The following is a 15,705-nucleotide window of genomic DNA, read 5'->3' as shown; positions in this document are numbered from 1 at the left end:
TTTTTTACCATTTTTCTGTTCATGCTCAAAAGTTCCTCCCTGTGGAAAGTATTAACAGGATTTAAAAAATGAAATAACCAACATGGGAAAATTACATTCAGAATTTTGGTTTTGATTACTTTTTACGGTAAATCGTCCAGCCCTACATGAGTGCCGCGTTTTTAAGATGGCGTGTCAAGTTAAAAGAATTTCAACTTTTACATGCAGCGCCACTCATCAATGTCAGTTCCAAAACAGTGGACCAATCAGAAGAACTGGATCAGTTCGCTGCTCTCAAGCAGCTCTGTTCTACATGCCTTTTCCTTCTGCAGCTGCAGTTGGAAAATAAAAGAGCATAATCTCTAATGAGCATGATGATTATGATGATGATTATTGTTTATTTCGAGCAATAGTAACATAACAAAGCAATAGAAGCATTTGATTATACAAGGTAAGTTCACCTTACATAAACAACATAATCAATTGCTCGAAACAGAGTGGGAAGAAGTCAAACTTATTTAAACCCACCCCGGTCTGTTACAAATTAATAGAAATACAAAAACAAAAGTAGATGCTTCCTTAATTATTAATGTTATCATATCTCTCATGTAGGGCTGGGCGATATATCGCATGAGATTGTCACGCGCATTTCGTCTGTAAAGCCGGTTCCCTGATTGCCGCTAAATCGCCATCACCTGCTTTCAAATGAAGCGGCATTTAATAGACAGAGCCGTAGTTCACTGATAAGCCACGCAATATCGCGTTCAATATCGATATGAATCACCGTCGATATTGAACGCGATATTGCGTGACTTATCAGTGAACTACGGCTCTGTCTATTAAATGGCACTTCATTTGAAAGCAGGTGATGGCGATTTAGCGGCAATCAGGGAACCGGCTTTACTGACGAAATGCGCGTGACAAAAGCATTCGATATATCGCACAGCCCTACTCTCATGTATTTATACACATATGGAGAAGAAAAACAAAAACAAAAAAAACATATCTCAATACACTCATATATTACCACAGGTAACAATTATAGTAATACCAACAATGGTAACCACAATACCAACAAGGTAAGACACACAGCCAATAAATACATTAACAGACAATTAAGCCCCGCCGTCCTTGTACTGTGAAAAAACCTTCTGTTTATATAGAGTTTTAAACTGACGAATGCTTTGACATTGTTTGTATTCGAGCCCCAGACCATTCCATAATTTAACCCCACATACAGACACACAAAAACTCCTCCTGGTAGTTCTGACCATTGGTATTAAAAAGTTCCCATAGCCCCTCGTACTGTACAGCCGCTGTCTATGCGTGAATAACTTTTGTATGTTAACAGGTAATAGATTATGAAATGCTTTAAATAAAAATTGTGCGGTGTTAAATTTCCCAAGATCCTGTATTTTTAATAACTTTGTTTTGAGAAAAAGTGGATTTGTGTGTTCAATATATTCAGCTTTGTGCACTGTACGTATAGCCCTTTTTTGTAAAATAAAGAGTGACTGTATTGAATTATTATAATTGTTCCCACATATTTCAACACAGTAGCTTAAGTATGGTAAGATCAGGGAACAATACAGGGTATGGAGTGCAGTATAATCAAGAACATATTTAGCTTTATTTATTATTGCAAGGCATTTGGAGACTTTGTTTTTTATGTGTCTGATGTGAGTTTTCTATTGTGACACCTAAAAATTTTATTTCAGACATGTTCAATTTGTATCCCATCTATCTCAATGGGCTTTTTCGAGTTATTTTTATAATTACCATTACCATTTTATAATTACAATTTTTTAATATTCCTTAGTTCAGTATTTACAACATTAACAAGCTTATCATAACAGTCATCACAATAGAAAATATTAGTATCATCTGCAAACAAAACACACTTAAGTAATTGTGAAACATTAAATATATCATTGATGTACAAGTTGAATAATTTTGGGCCCAATACCGACCCCTGAGGAACACCACAAGAAATTGCACAACAGTTAGATGAGAACTCACCCATCTGCACATACTGTATTCTGTCACTTAAATGGCTTTTTACCCATTTTCCAGCCACCCCACGTATCCCATACCTTTCTAACTTCTTGAGTAGTATAGTGTGATTAATAGTGTCAAAGGCGTTTTTCAGAACAATGAATATTCCAATAGTAATTTTTTTTATTATCCAGTGCATTTGATATTTCCTCTATTGCATCAATTATAGCCATTGATGAAGATCGTTTGCTTCTGAATCCATATTGACTTTCGTTAATCAGTTTATAATTTTCAACAAATGTTTCTAATCGAACATTAAAATTTTTTTCAAGAATTTTTGAAAATTGAGGAAGCTGTGAAATCGGTCTGTAATTAGTAAAGTTATGTTTATTTCCATTTTTAAATATTGGTATAACTTTTGCAATTTTCATTTTCTTGGTAACACAGCCATTTTGAAGTGACAGATTACAGATGTGCGTTAGAGGTGCTTTAATATTATTTATAACTTTTTTTAATAGTGCCATATTGATGGAGTGACAGTCCATAGAATATTTATTTTCAGACTTTTGAACAATATCCATTACTTCTTTCTCACTAACTGGTGAAAGAAAGATAGAATTAGGATTTTTTTTTCAGTTTTTCCAATATTATGCTCTATATGTTCATCTGGGATTCTTTCTGCCAAATCAGGACCAATATTTATAAAAATGTATTGAAGCTATTAACTACTTTATCCATATTTTGATACTCATCATTTGAATCAACAAAATATTCTGGGTATGTTTTTTGTTTTAAACCTTTTTTGAGAATGCCATTTAATAAATCCCATGTTCCTTTTATATTGGTTTTATTCTCAGTTAATAATTTCTTATAATATAATATTTTGGCTAATCTTATTACATCAGTTAATTTGTTAATGTACAATTTATATCTAATCTCAGCTTCTTTAGTTTTCAATTTAATGAACGATTTATAAAGATTATTTTTCTTTTTACATGAATTTTGTACACCTTTAGTCATCCAGGGACATTTTGAATATTTCTTCTGTTTGCTATAAACTGAAATGGGGCAGTGCTTATCATATAATGATGTGAATATTTCTAAAAAGTTATTGTAAGCTCTGTCTGTATCGATTGCTCCATAAATGGAGCTCCAGTTTTGCACTCCCAGGTCATCATTAAATGCATTAATTGCTTCTTGAGTTTGTAATCTTTTGCAAGTCACATTACAGATTTCACTAGTTTTAGAAACATTACAGTCATATATGGAAAAAACAGGTAAGTGGTCTGTAATATCACAAAGAAGCAGCCCGTTTATGTTATTTGTCAAATTATTTGTAAAAATTTTATTAATTAAGGTTGCACTGTGTGATGTGATTCTACTAGGTTTTGTAATTGTTGGGAATAAAGATATAGAGTACATTCTTTCAATGAATTCATCAGTCAATTTATGTTTGTTTGGATTTAAAAGGTCAATATTAAAGTCCCCACAGATGAATATAGGTTTATTGTTAACAGCTGAAAACAGTTTCTCCAACTCTTCATTGAAAATATCAACACTTGATCCAGGTGATCTATAAACACAACTCATAATAATGTTTTTTTCTTTCCATTATTGATCTCTATTGTTAAGCATTCCATTACATTATCAAATGCTGTTGACATATTGATCAGAACAGAATGTTTTATAGTTTTGTGCACATAGAGCGCAACCCTGCCTCCTATTTTATTTTGTCTGTTTACGTAATGGAGATCATAATCATCTATTTCAAAGTCGATTCCTTTCTCTTGATTGAACCAGGTTTCAGATATAGCTATAACACTGAAAGGATAAACGAAATTTTTTGCATTGAAATTCTTATACATACTTCTGCTGTTAAAATGGGTAATAGACAATTTGTCCTTGGTAATGCAATTATTGCTATACTGTTCATTTGTATAGTAATTGCACTTATTATTTATGTACGAAAGAAAATTGTTGTCGGGATCAATATCAGTCTCTACATCATGCATATTGTACTCGTGTTCAATTGCATCTAAGTCCAGTTGTTGGAGTTCTTCAATTCTCTGCAATAGATCTGTCTCTGTATAATTTTCCTTTTGGCTAACTGTATGTAGCTCAGTGTTAATTCTAATAGTATAAGTCAGATGTTACCTTATTTGTTTCCAGATGGCTGATGTACATTATGATTACTGATACTTGTCCAACTCCTATATTCCTTACTGTGAGAATTTTCGCCTCCTCAGGAGACCCATTTAACTTGATGAAGATTTTGCAATTTGTTACCCATGTATGTTGGATTTTTCGTTGTTTCTTGAGGTATCTTGCTTTCCTTGCTATTTCAGCATTCTTTTTTATTAAATGTTCATTTATATATATATATATATTCGTCCCTTTGAGTTTGCGGCCTTGTTTTAGCAATGCCGTCTTGTTTTCCCTGTTAACAAATCTCAGAATAACTGCTGATCTGTCGTTATTGATCCTTTTGGGTAAAGGGTGGCATGCTTCAATGCAATCCAGGTCCAGCTCTACTCCTTTGCTCTGCAGAAAGGCTGCCACTTGTTGCTCCACTGAGCGTACCTCCTCCTCCCCTGGGTCATTAACGTTGACCGCAGATACCGCGCGTGCGTACGAGCGTGGTTTGATGGGAATATCGGTGATGAGCAAATCATTCACCCGGGAGTACTGCTCCAGATCGTCCACCCTCCGTTCATGCTCCGCCATCCGTTTATCCTTTTCAATGTTTTGAAGGAGCAGCTGCTAACCTCCTCCAATAACTCAACAAGCCGATTCTGCTGCGTCTTCACAGTAGTCATCCAGCATTCTAGTTTTTAATCCAACATTCCTCTCGCGCTAGTTACTCACGCTTGCTACAACCAGTAACCGGAAGCTGACAGGACAGGCAGACAGGCTACAACCAGTAACCGGAAACTCGAGCAGATCTCTCGCGCCGTTGTATCAACGTCCCTTTGCACATGGACGACGGACACAGTGAGTGCATTCAATGTCTGGGCAAGTCCCACACAGAAGCCACGCTCATTGAAATGACCTGCTCTTATTGCAAGAGCATGAGTGTAGCCTCCTTGTGCTCGCGGACAGCGTTCTTTTCAGAATGCGACTCTGTCCCTCACGCCCTCACATTTTTCATCCTCCCAGGAGACCTCTCAAACCCATCCTCGACCTCAGATATTAAAATCAGGCCCTGATGGCCATGCAGTTTGAAAAAGGCTTCAGTAATCAGAGAAAAAGAAGTTTCCCCCTGTAGCATCTTGTTTTAGAAAGACAAATAATGCAGTTCTCATTCCATATCTAAGGGAACCGAGGTTACATTAGTAACCTAGTACTTTCATTATGTAGTTACTCTGGTTTTACTTCAAAAACCATAGTAAAACAATGGTTATTTTGTAGTTACTATGGTTTTACTACAAAAACATCTCAGTTATGTATATAACCTTAGTTCCCTAAATAGGGAACGAGACGCTGCGTAAATCGCTATGGGAACGCCTCTGCGTGATGTCGTCGTGAAGCACGTATGCAATCTGTCCAATCAGGAGACGGAACGTCATAGGCGGGTGACGTCACTGACCAGGAACCATAAAGCCAGCCCAAAAACACTGTCATTCAGCTTCTCAAGTCTGAAGCAAGTCGCTCTTGGGCATGCAGGGAGTATGGCAAGGTTACACAGTGTCTCGTTCCCTATTCAGGATGTCTGCTCCCACATTCAGGTACCCCGGGATGTAAACTGCTGTGAGGGATAGCAGTTTCCCTTGGGACCACAGAAGAATCTGATTCGCCAGTTTGTAAAGCGGGCGTGATCTCAGACCCTCCTGGTGATTTATATACGAGACTACTGATGTGTTGTCTGTTCTGACTAACACATGTTTGAGATACTTCCTCCCAGACCTCAGAGACAAAGTTAGAAATACCACCATCATTTCTAGACAATTTATGTGCCAAGTGAGATGATGGTCCTGCCACAGACCCCGTGTCGAGCGACCACTCATGATCACCCCCCAACCCATGAGGGATGCATCTGTCGTTAGCGTGACGCGGCGACTGACAGCCCCCAGCACAGGTCCCTGGGATAGAAACCAAGGTTGCTTCCATATGTCTAGTGCACGTAAGCATCGCCGCGTGACTCTGATCGTACTAAACGGATTCCCCCTCGGTGAGAACCCCTTGGTTTTGAGCCACCACTGCAGTGGTCTCATGTACAGCAGGCCGCAAGGTATAACGTTGGACGCTGCTGACATCAGACCTAACAGTCTCTGGAACTGTTTTACACTGAGTGACTGGCCTTGCCTTATGTCCGAGACAGTATTGAGGATTGATGATATTCGAGCCGGAGATAAACTGACTTTCACCGAATAAACCGAATCCCATACCACGCCAAGATAAGTGGTTCTCTGTGCAGGAGAAAGCACACTTTACTTTGCGTTTAGTCTCAACCCCAACTTTTCCATATGAGTTAGAACAACACCTCGATGTTGAACCGCCATCTGCTCTGATTGAGCGAGAATCAACCAATCGTCTATGTAGTTGAGAATGTGGATGCCCTGAATGCGCAAGGGCGTCAGCGCCGCATCTACACACTTGGTAAAAGTTTGGGGTGACAAGGCTAGGCCGAAGGGGAGAACCGGGGGAGAACATTTTACCTCGATTACGATTAATGAACGATTTTTTTTTATTTTTTTTTTCCCTCATAGTTCACTGACAAGGTTTGTACTGTAAATAGCCTATGATTGACTATTAAGGTGGGATTTTTTTTTTCCTGTTGAAAGAGTGATCTGACATCATAGCTCACTATCAGCAGTTATTTTATCTATGGTTTGTAACATTTCTTACAGGTTTCTGCTCATTGTAAATCAGATAAAGATAAATTACCACAGTACCAGTAGTGATTGCGTGTGTGAATTAGTCATACCGTCTCTCTATTAATTGTGAAGCTGTGGGTTGTAAATCGTTCCTTCAAAAGTAGAAAAAAATAGATGCTATAACTTTTGAGTTTCTAAGCTATTTTAGTGATAAATCACAGGACAGCGCTGACAAGTTTTTGCGTTCCTCTGTGTGTGCGCGATCTTCACTTTTTGCGCAGCTGTTTGTGTGAGTGTTCGTGCCACATGCAGCTGCGCGAGCGCGGCATAGATATATGTATATATCTATGCAAGCGCGGTAGCTCGATATAATAATACACATCCGATCGTCTAATCGCTTGAATGTCCAAACCATAAAACAAATACATCTGACAAAGTTTAGTCAAGACGCAAGGCTCACCGCTTGCGCGCCATCACTATGTGTTGAACCGGCGTTCACCTCCGTGTTTTGCTTTTATGCCACTGACTGGACTGGGCGGAGTCACGTGGCTACACACGCAGTTATGTTTTTAAGGGGGAAGTATTAACAGGATTAAAAAAACGAAATAACCGTCACAGGAAAATTACGTCGGTTAGAGGTTCTGAATTTCGGTTTCGATTACTTTTCGATTAATCGTCCAGCCCTACTTGCTACTGTTCGATTCAATTGTCGTAGATCTAAAATCGGATGTAATCCTCCATCTTTCTTTGGCACAATGAAGTAACGGCTGTAAAAGCCTGACTCCCTGCTGGGAGGAGGGACCCTCTCTATAGCCTCCTTTCGCAAGAGCGTCTGAACCTCTTGTGCCAGCACCAGAGCCTGCTCGGGGTCTACCACTGTGGCTAGAACCCCGTTGAATCGGGGTGGGCATGTTCTGAACTGAATCGCATACCCCTTTTCTATAGTTCGCAGGACCCACTGAGATACTTTTGACAGATTTTTCCACTCTGACAAAAAATCTACTAAGGGCACCGTATGATGAGGTGAACACTGTTTGTCTCCGGAGGGGACCACCCTCAGGATCCTGACCGCCCCTCTGACGTCAGGATCTCTTAGACGAAGCCCTCTTGGCAGCAATGACGGCCCTCAGATCCCAACTCCTCGGAGGGGGAGCACGGGTAGCAACACTCTGCTTCAGGTGTTGTCTGTATTGCGGGGAGCTCGTACTCGGCTTCTGCAGCTTTGCCCGGCAGCCAAAGGGATTTGGCCGCGTGCGGAGAGAGATGGCCCGCAAGTGTCTCTTCCGCTCTTGGCATCGCCCCATACCTGTGTCTCCTCATTCCAGCCACATTGCTGTAAATGGAGGTCTGAGGTGTGTAGACACGGGTAGATACCGGCTTCTTCCACGACCTCGACACCTCAGTGTGGAGGTCGGGAAAAATGGTAGCGCCCGACGTGGAGGCTGAGCAGACCTGGATGGCAAGAAGCGTTCGTCAAGCTTGCTTCTCACCGTCTGCTCTTGCTTTTCGGCCGGCCAATCGATGCTCAACTTGGCCACAGCACGAGAAAGCACCTCCATGAGCTCCTCGCTCGCGGGAGACTGAAGTGACGAATCCTCAGACTCTCCCGTGGCCATGCTAACAACATCCAGCTCCTCAGAACTAGACGCCATTAACGTGACCATATCCCCCGGAGCGGAAGAAACCGCAAAGCGTGCTTCCGGCCTCCGGATGGATACACTGCCAGATGCACCAGTTGAAGGCAGAGATAAGGCATGGCCCATCTCTAACCCCTCTGATACATCCATCTGCGAACCCCAAGACATAAGGCGCCGCCCTGCCTCGACAGAAGCAGGACCCGAGCCCTGGGGAACACGAACCGAGCCACTCTCCTTGAAGAGAGCTTGGCGGGAGCGCAGCATTCTCAGCGGCAGCTGATCACAATGCACACAAGCAGCCCCCTTTGAGAGCTGCGTGGGCATGGTGCACTCCCATGCAAACAACACACATTTCAAGCGAGTCCCCATCCGGGATAAAACGCGGACAAGGGTGCACGCACTTCCTGTATAGCTGCTCGCTCGCCATGGTAATACTTTTCAAAGTAGACAGACAAAGGTAAATAAGACAGACAGATCAGACGGAGTGCTTGCTGAAGACACAGAAGCTGAATGACAGTGTTTTCGGGCTGGCTTTATGGTTCCTGGTCAGTGACGTCACGTGCCTATGACGTTCTGTCTCCTGATTGGACAGATTGCATATGTGCTTCATGACGACATCACCCAGAGGCGTTCCTATAGCAATTTATGCAGCACAAGTGCCCTTGAAAGGGAACTATATTTAAACTATGGTTATTGTAGTAAAACCATAGTTTTACTATAAAATCATGGTTACTACAAAAATCATGGTTGAGTTTCATAAGGGTGAGCGTTTGGATACTGATTGTTAGAAGGCAGCTGTCTGATTCTGTCTGAGTTGAAGAACAGGAATGGTATGTGTAACACTAGCATCACATTATTAGCGTTTGATAAGGTAGTCAAGCAAAAGGCTAATCATATTAATTCATATTAATTAATGACAAGGGCTGTGCCAAGTGTGTGAGCGCATAGGGGCTTGTGCAAAGTAACAGTTGACTTGAAATAAAGCCAATAAAGATAATTTTTTTGTCCTTCGAAATATTTTAAAACTATAAAATATACAAACCCAATTCCAAAAAAGCTGGGACACTGAACAAATTGTGAATAAAAACAGAATGCAATGATGTGGAAGTTTCAAATTTCAACATTTTATTCAGAATACAACATAGATGACATCAAATGTTTAAACTGAGAAAATGTATCATTTTAAGGGAAAAATTAGTTGATTTTAAATTTCATGGCGGCATCACATCTCAAAAAAGTTGGGACAAGGCCATATTTACCACTGTGTGGCATCCCCTCTTCTTTTTATAACAGTCTGCAAACGTCTGAGGACTGAGGAGACAAGTTACTCAAGTTTAGGAATAGGAATGTTGTCCCATTCTTGTCTAATACAGGCTTCTAGTTGCTCAACTGTCTTAGGTCTTATTTGTCGCATCTTCCTCTTTATGATGCACCAAATGTTTTCTATGGGTGAAAGATCTGGACAGCAGGCTGGCCATTTCAGTACCCGGATCCTCCTCCTACGCAGCCATGATGTTGTAATTGATGCAGTATGTGGTCTGGCATTGTCATGTTGGAAAATGCAAGGTCTTCCCTGAAAGAGACTACATCTAGATGGGAGCATATGTTGTTCTAGAACTTGGATATACCTTTCAGCATTGATGGTGCCTTTCCAGATGTGTAAGCTGCCCATGCCACACGCACTCATGCAACCCCATACCATCAGAGATGCAGGCTTCTGAACTGAGCGCTGATAACAACTTGGGTTGTCCTTGTCCTCTTTAGTCCGGATGACATGGCGTCCCAGTTTTCCAAAAAAGAACTTCAAATTTTGATTCGTCTGACCACAGAACAGTTTTCCACTTTGCCACAGTCCATTTTAAATGAGCCTTGGCCCAGAAAAAAACGCCTGCGCTTCTGGATCATGTTTAGATATGGCTTCTTTTTTGACCTATAGAGTTTTAGCCGGCACAGGCGAATGGTACGGTGGATTGTGTTCACGACAATGTTTTCTGGAAGTATTACTGAGCCCATGTTGTGATTTCCATTACAGTAGCATTCCTGTATGTGATGCAGTGCCGTCTAAGGGCCCGAAGATCACGGGATATGGTTTTCTGGCCTTGACCCTTACGCACAGAGATTGTTCCTGAATCTTTGGATGATATTATGCCCTATTATAACTTCAAACTCTGCTATTTTTCTCTGATTGGTGATCCTCTGCCCATTTTGACTTCTGAGAGACACTGCCACTCTGAGAGGCTCTTTTTATACCCAATCATGTTGCCAATTGACCTAATAAGTTGCAAATTGGTCCTCCAGATGTTCCTTATATGTATACATTTAACTTTTCCGGCCTCTTACTGCTACCTGTCCCAAATTTTTTGGAATGTGTAGCTTTAAATAAATCCAAAATGAGCCAATATTTGGCATGTCATTTCAAAATGTCTCACCTTCAACATTTGATATGTTATCTATATTCTATTGTGAATAAAATATAAGTTTGAGATTTGTAAATTATTGCATTCCTTTTTTATTCACAATTTGTACACTGTCAATGTGTTTCTATCATCAAACACTCAGAATAAAGTGAGATGATCTGCTAATGGTCTGAATGTCTTGTTGAATGAGTGTTGATAGTCTGAGGATCATCAATATTAACAGAGAAACTGCTGAAAACACTCTTTATTTCATGTCAATAGTTCCTGTTTTCACCTCATTTATTATGCTGATGTCTTCAGATCTGCTGTAAATTGACACTTAAAGCTCATTTCATTTTCAACAGACTGAGGGGATTTGTGGACCTCTAACATAAACAATTATTTTTGTTTTTGTACTTTCAACTGTTTTCTTACAGTTCTTTAAAATGTTGACAGATATCCAGAAACGTAGTAATGGAGAAACAGAATGAAGTTCTGAATTAGCATCAGTTAATTTACGATAGACCAATTTAATTCTTAATGTGCTTAGTTTATGGGTGAAATACAAAAAGTGGATAATATAGCATAAAAAAATAATTAATTGAAAAAGAATCTGTTACACTAAATGTTGATGTTACATTAAAACTTTTTGTTTTCCAAAAAGTAATTTAAAACAAAATTCTTCTTCACATTTAGAGAAACAGTTAAACTATGAAATGATACATAATGTTAATTTTTAAAGGTACCATTGAACGTTTTTTTACAAGATGTAATATAAGTCTAAGGTGTCCCCTGAATGTGTCTGTGAAGTTTCAGTTCAAAATACCTATGCTAACAAAACATTTAGAAAGACAATTCACAAATATCACTAAAAATATATCATGGATCATGTCAGTTATTATTGCTCCATCTGCCATTTTCCGCTATTGTTCTTGCTTGCTTACCTAGTCTGATGATTCAGCTGTTGAGATTCGCCTGTTCTTCTGAGGTCTTTTAAACAAATGAGATTTACATAAGAAGGAGGAAACAATGGAGTTTGAGACTCACTGTATGTCATTTCCATGTACTAAACTATTATTCAACTGTCAAGGTAAATTCGATTTTCAGTTCTATGGCACCTTTAAGTGAGATTATTGTAATGGTAATTAATCAATGTTATTGGTATTTAAAATTGTAATGGTGCCCATTAGCTGTGCACCTTTTAATACTCAGTTTGAGAAACCTTCATATTGATTGTCAACATCAGATCAAACTAAATATTTTACATTTGTTTCATATCTGGTTCTCAATTTGCAGGAGTGTTTCCAGAATTTAGCCATTTTCAATGTAGTTTTAAACACTGTTATTTTAGGAATAAACTGTAAACACCAAAATTTATGAAGTAAATGAACTTTCCAGAATGCCTGACAGGGTTGTGAGTGTAACTTGAGCAAAATCTTTTCTTACAGTAACTTTGGTAACAGAGTTGATGAATGCTGTCATTAATTTTTATAAAAACTGAGACTTTCTAGAAAGAGCCCAGATGATGTCACTTCCTGGGTCTCATAGTTTTAAGAAATCCCTGTTTTGAAAGGAGGAAAATCATGTCAGAAGTAACAGGGTTGGAGTGAATCGTGTAGGACACTGATAATAACACATTTAAAGATGCAGTCAGTCTAGACTTTGAGCATGAGAACTTTCTACAGACAAGTCTGTAGAACTTGATGACGTGATATTTTTTAAAATATAAATAACAAAAATGCTCTAATGTTTTAAATATAAAAAATATCTAAGACTTGATTTTCCTGCTAAAACAAAAGCTGAGATCAAACACTTTGCAATAAAACAAGAAAGCACCACTTGGATAGAAAGAGAAAGAGCACAGGACACACCTTGACCAAACTTTTTTCCTTGTTTATCTGTGCGAGTCTGAATATAGGCTTTTAGTTTAAAAGCATGCACATTTGGAGAAATATTGGATTCTCATATGTTTATGTCAATTTTCTATACAGAGGAGTTATATTTATTTAATATTCATTGTCATCACTATGAGCGCTGGTGTTTGCAATTCATACTGCAGCCGGAGGGCGCTCTCTGTGCATTTTTAGTCCACAGATTCATCTAAAAGAAGAAGAGGCTATTCCATGAATGGAGTTTTTAATTCATACTGCAGCCGGAGGGCGCTAAAGAAACAAAAAGTATTTTAAGTCTGTTTTGCTGCAATGTGAAAAAAACCTGCAAAACGCGCCGGCGCGTTTTCAGACCTCAGAGAGTTAAATGACTTTTTTTTCTCTCATTTCAGACCTGATAGAAGAAAGCTATGAGAGTGAAGAACTAAAGACATCTCTAAAGAAAAGAGCCAAGAAATCTTTCACCTGCACTCAGTGTGGAAAGAGTTTCTCAACCAAACAACATCTTAAGATTCACATGAGAGTTCATACAGGAGAGAAGCCATTCACATGTGAACAGTGCAGGAAGAGTTTCAGTCAATCATCAAGCCTTAAAGAACACATGAAAGTTCACACTGGAGAGAAACCACACACATGTGATCAGTGTGGAAAGAGTTTCTCAACCAAACAACATCTTAAGGTTCACATGAGAGTTCATACAGGAGAGAAGCCGTTCACATGTGATCAGTGTGGGAAGAGTTTCTCACGATCATCAAGCCTTAAAGAACACATGAAAATTCACACCGGAGAGAGATCGTTCACATGTGATCAATGTGGGAAGAGTTACACACAAAAAGGACATCTTAAGAGTCATATTAAAGTTCACACTGGAGAGAAGCCGTTCACATGTGATCAATGTGGGGAGAGTTTCATTCAATCAACAAACCTTAAAAAACACACAAGGATCCACACTGGAGAGAAGCTACACACATGTGATCAATGTGACAAAACATTTCTAGAGTCATCAACCCTGAAGAGACACCTGACAGTTCATACAAAGGAGAAGCCACATTCATGTTCTCTGTGTGGAAAGAGTTTTTCACAGCTGCAATATTTAAAAGAACATGAGAAAATACACACTGGTGTGAGAGAGTACATGTGCTTTGAGTGTGAGAAGACTTTTATTACAGCAAACCAATTAAAACTGCACCAGAGAATTCACACTGGAGAAAAACCATACAAGTGTTCACACTGTGACAAGAGATTCAGTGATTCATCATCTCTGAAAAAACACGAGAGGATCCACAGCAGAGAGAAGCCGTACACGTGTGATCAGTGTGGAAAGAGTTTCACTATTAAAAGTAACCTGAAGATACACATGAGAATTCACACTGGAGAGAAACCTTACAAGTGTTCACACTGTGACAACAGATTCAGTCAGTCATCAAATCTGAAAACACATGAGAGGATCCACACTGGAGAAACATCTTACAAGTGTTCATACTGTGACAAGAGATTCAGTCGTTCATCATCTCTGAAATCACATGAGAGGGTCCACACTGGAGAGAAGCTGCACACGTGTGATCAGTGTGGAAAGAGTTTCACTATTAAAAGACACCTGAAGATACACGTGAGAATTCACACTGGAGAAAAACCTTACAAGTGTTCACACTGTGACAACAGATTCAGTCAGTCATCATCTCTGAAAACACATGAGAGGATCCACACTGGAGAAAAACCTTACAAGTGTTCACACTGTGACAACAGATTCAGTCAGTCATCATCTCTGAAAACACATGAGAAGATCCACACTGGAGAAAAACCTTACAAGTGTTCACACTGTGACAACAGATTCAGTCAGTCATCATCTCTAAAAACACATGAGAAGATCCACACTGGAGAAAAACCTTACAAGTGTTCACACTGTGACAAGAGATTCAATCAGTTAGCAAATCTGAAACAACACAAGAAGATCTACACTGGAGAGAAGCTGCACACGTGTGATCAGTGTGGAAAACGTTTCACTATTAAAAATCACCTGAAGATACACATGAGAATTCACACTGGAGAAAAACCTTACAAGTGTTCACACTGTGACAAGAGATTCAGTCAGTCTTCATCTCTAAAAACACATGAGAGGATCCACTCTGGAGAGAAGCCACACACGTGTGATCAGTGTAAAAAGAGTTTCACTATTAAAAACCACCTGAAGATACACATGAAGATCCATGCAGTGGAGAAACCACATCACCACAGTCTGAAATCATAAGTAGTTCATCTTTGTGCTGAGAAACAACGTCTCTTCTAAGACACACACCAAATCTCTCCTCTCCACCTATAGTTGGCGCTGTTGCACTGTCTGCTGTTGAATTATCCAGGTTGTGGATAAGGAGAGACCCCTGATGTGATTGCGAAGCATTTAGGGTGTACAGTAGTACATAGTAAAGTGCTATATAAATGCCTCATTCATTCATTTATTCATAGTTATCCATTTCTCAATATGTGCTCTTGTCTGTGTTCTTGTGAAATGTCATCAGTCGCCGTCCAAGTACTGTTCCAGTTCAAAATTCACATCTAGCCAAGTACAGTTCAAATCTCTGGTTGTGTTCTTGATACACCCTTTTTATCACGAATACATAGAGAGGTGACTTGTGCGGACTTGAGACAGCCAGGTATCCCAGAATGCATTGCGTACTAACCAGCAAGTGTTAGTAGCAGAGGAGAAAAACCCAAGTAATTCAAACATACTACTGTTATTATGTCATGATATGTAGTTTTAAGAGTTTTCAGGCAAGAGTGTACTGTTTTTTACATATTTGTGGTTTATTGATAAAAGTAGAGCCTATTTGGAGTTGTGAGATCCAGATGATCACCTGGTGCTCAGCGCTCACGTACCCCGCTGAGAGCATCCTTACCTTGGCTACTCCTTCTGATGTTTGCCGTTGACTCTGATGTCTCTGTAGTGGTTGAACATAATATAATTAATCTTTTGTATATCTAACGGGTGATCTTTGGT

At 39.5% G+C, this 15,705-nt stretch overlaps 1 protein-coding gene across 2 annotated transcripts in view; it reads left to right on the top strand.

Annotated features, from left to right (window-relative positions):
* LOC137006177 (zinc finger protein 845-like) overlaps nt 1–15,355 on the top strand; it is a 48,718-nt gene extending 33,363 nt beyond the window's left edge. The window contains exons 4-5 of one of the 2 annotated variants that reach the window (XM_067366741.1): nt 4,050–4,053; nt 13,299–15,355. In XM_067366741.1, the coding sequence (XP_067222842.1) occupies nt 4,050–4,053; nt 13,299–14,958 (1,664 nt within the window). In that variant the 3' untranslated portion in view covers nt 14,959–15,355. Of the gene's footprint in view, nt 1–4,049; nt 4,054–13,102 lie in introns of both variants that reach the window. The other variant, XM_067366750.1, reaches the window with a different exon arrangement.
* The last annotated feature ends 350 nt before the right edge of the window (nt 15,356–15,705 follow it).

Source organism: Chanodichthys erythropterus, chromosome 3 (assembly GCF_024489055.1).
Source record: "Chanodichthys erythropterus isolate Z2021 chromosome 3, ASM2448905v1, whole genome shotgun sequence".
Lineage (NCBI taxonomy): Eukaryota > Metazoa > Chordata > Actinopteri > Cypriniformes > Xenocyprididae > Chanodichthys > Chanodichthys erythropterus.
Note: the sequence above shows the minus strand (reverse complement) of the source record. Positions and strands in the feature narration are given on the sequence as shown.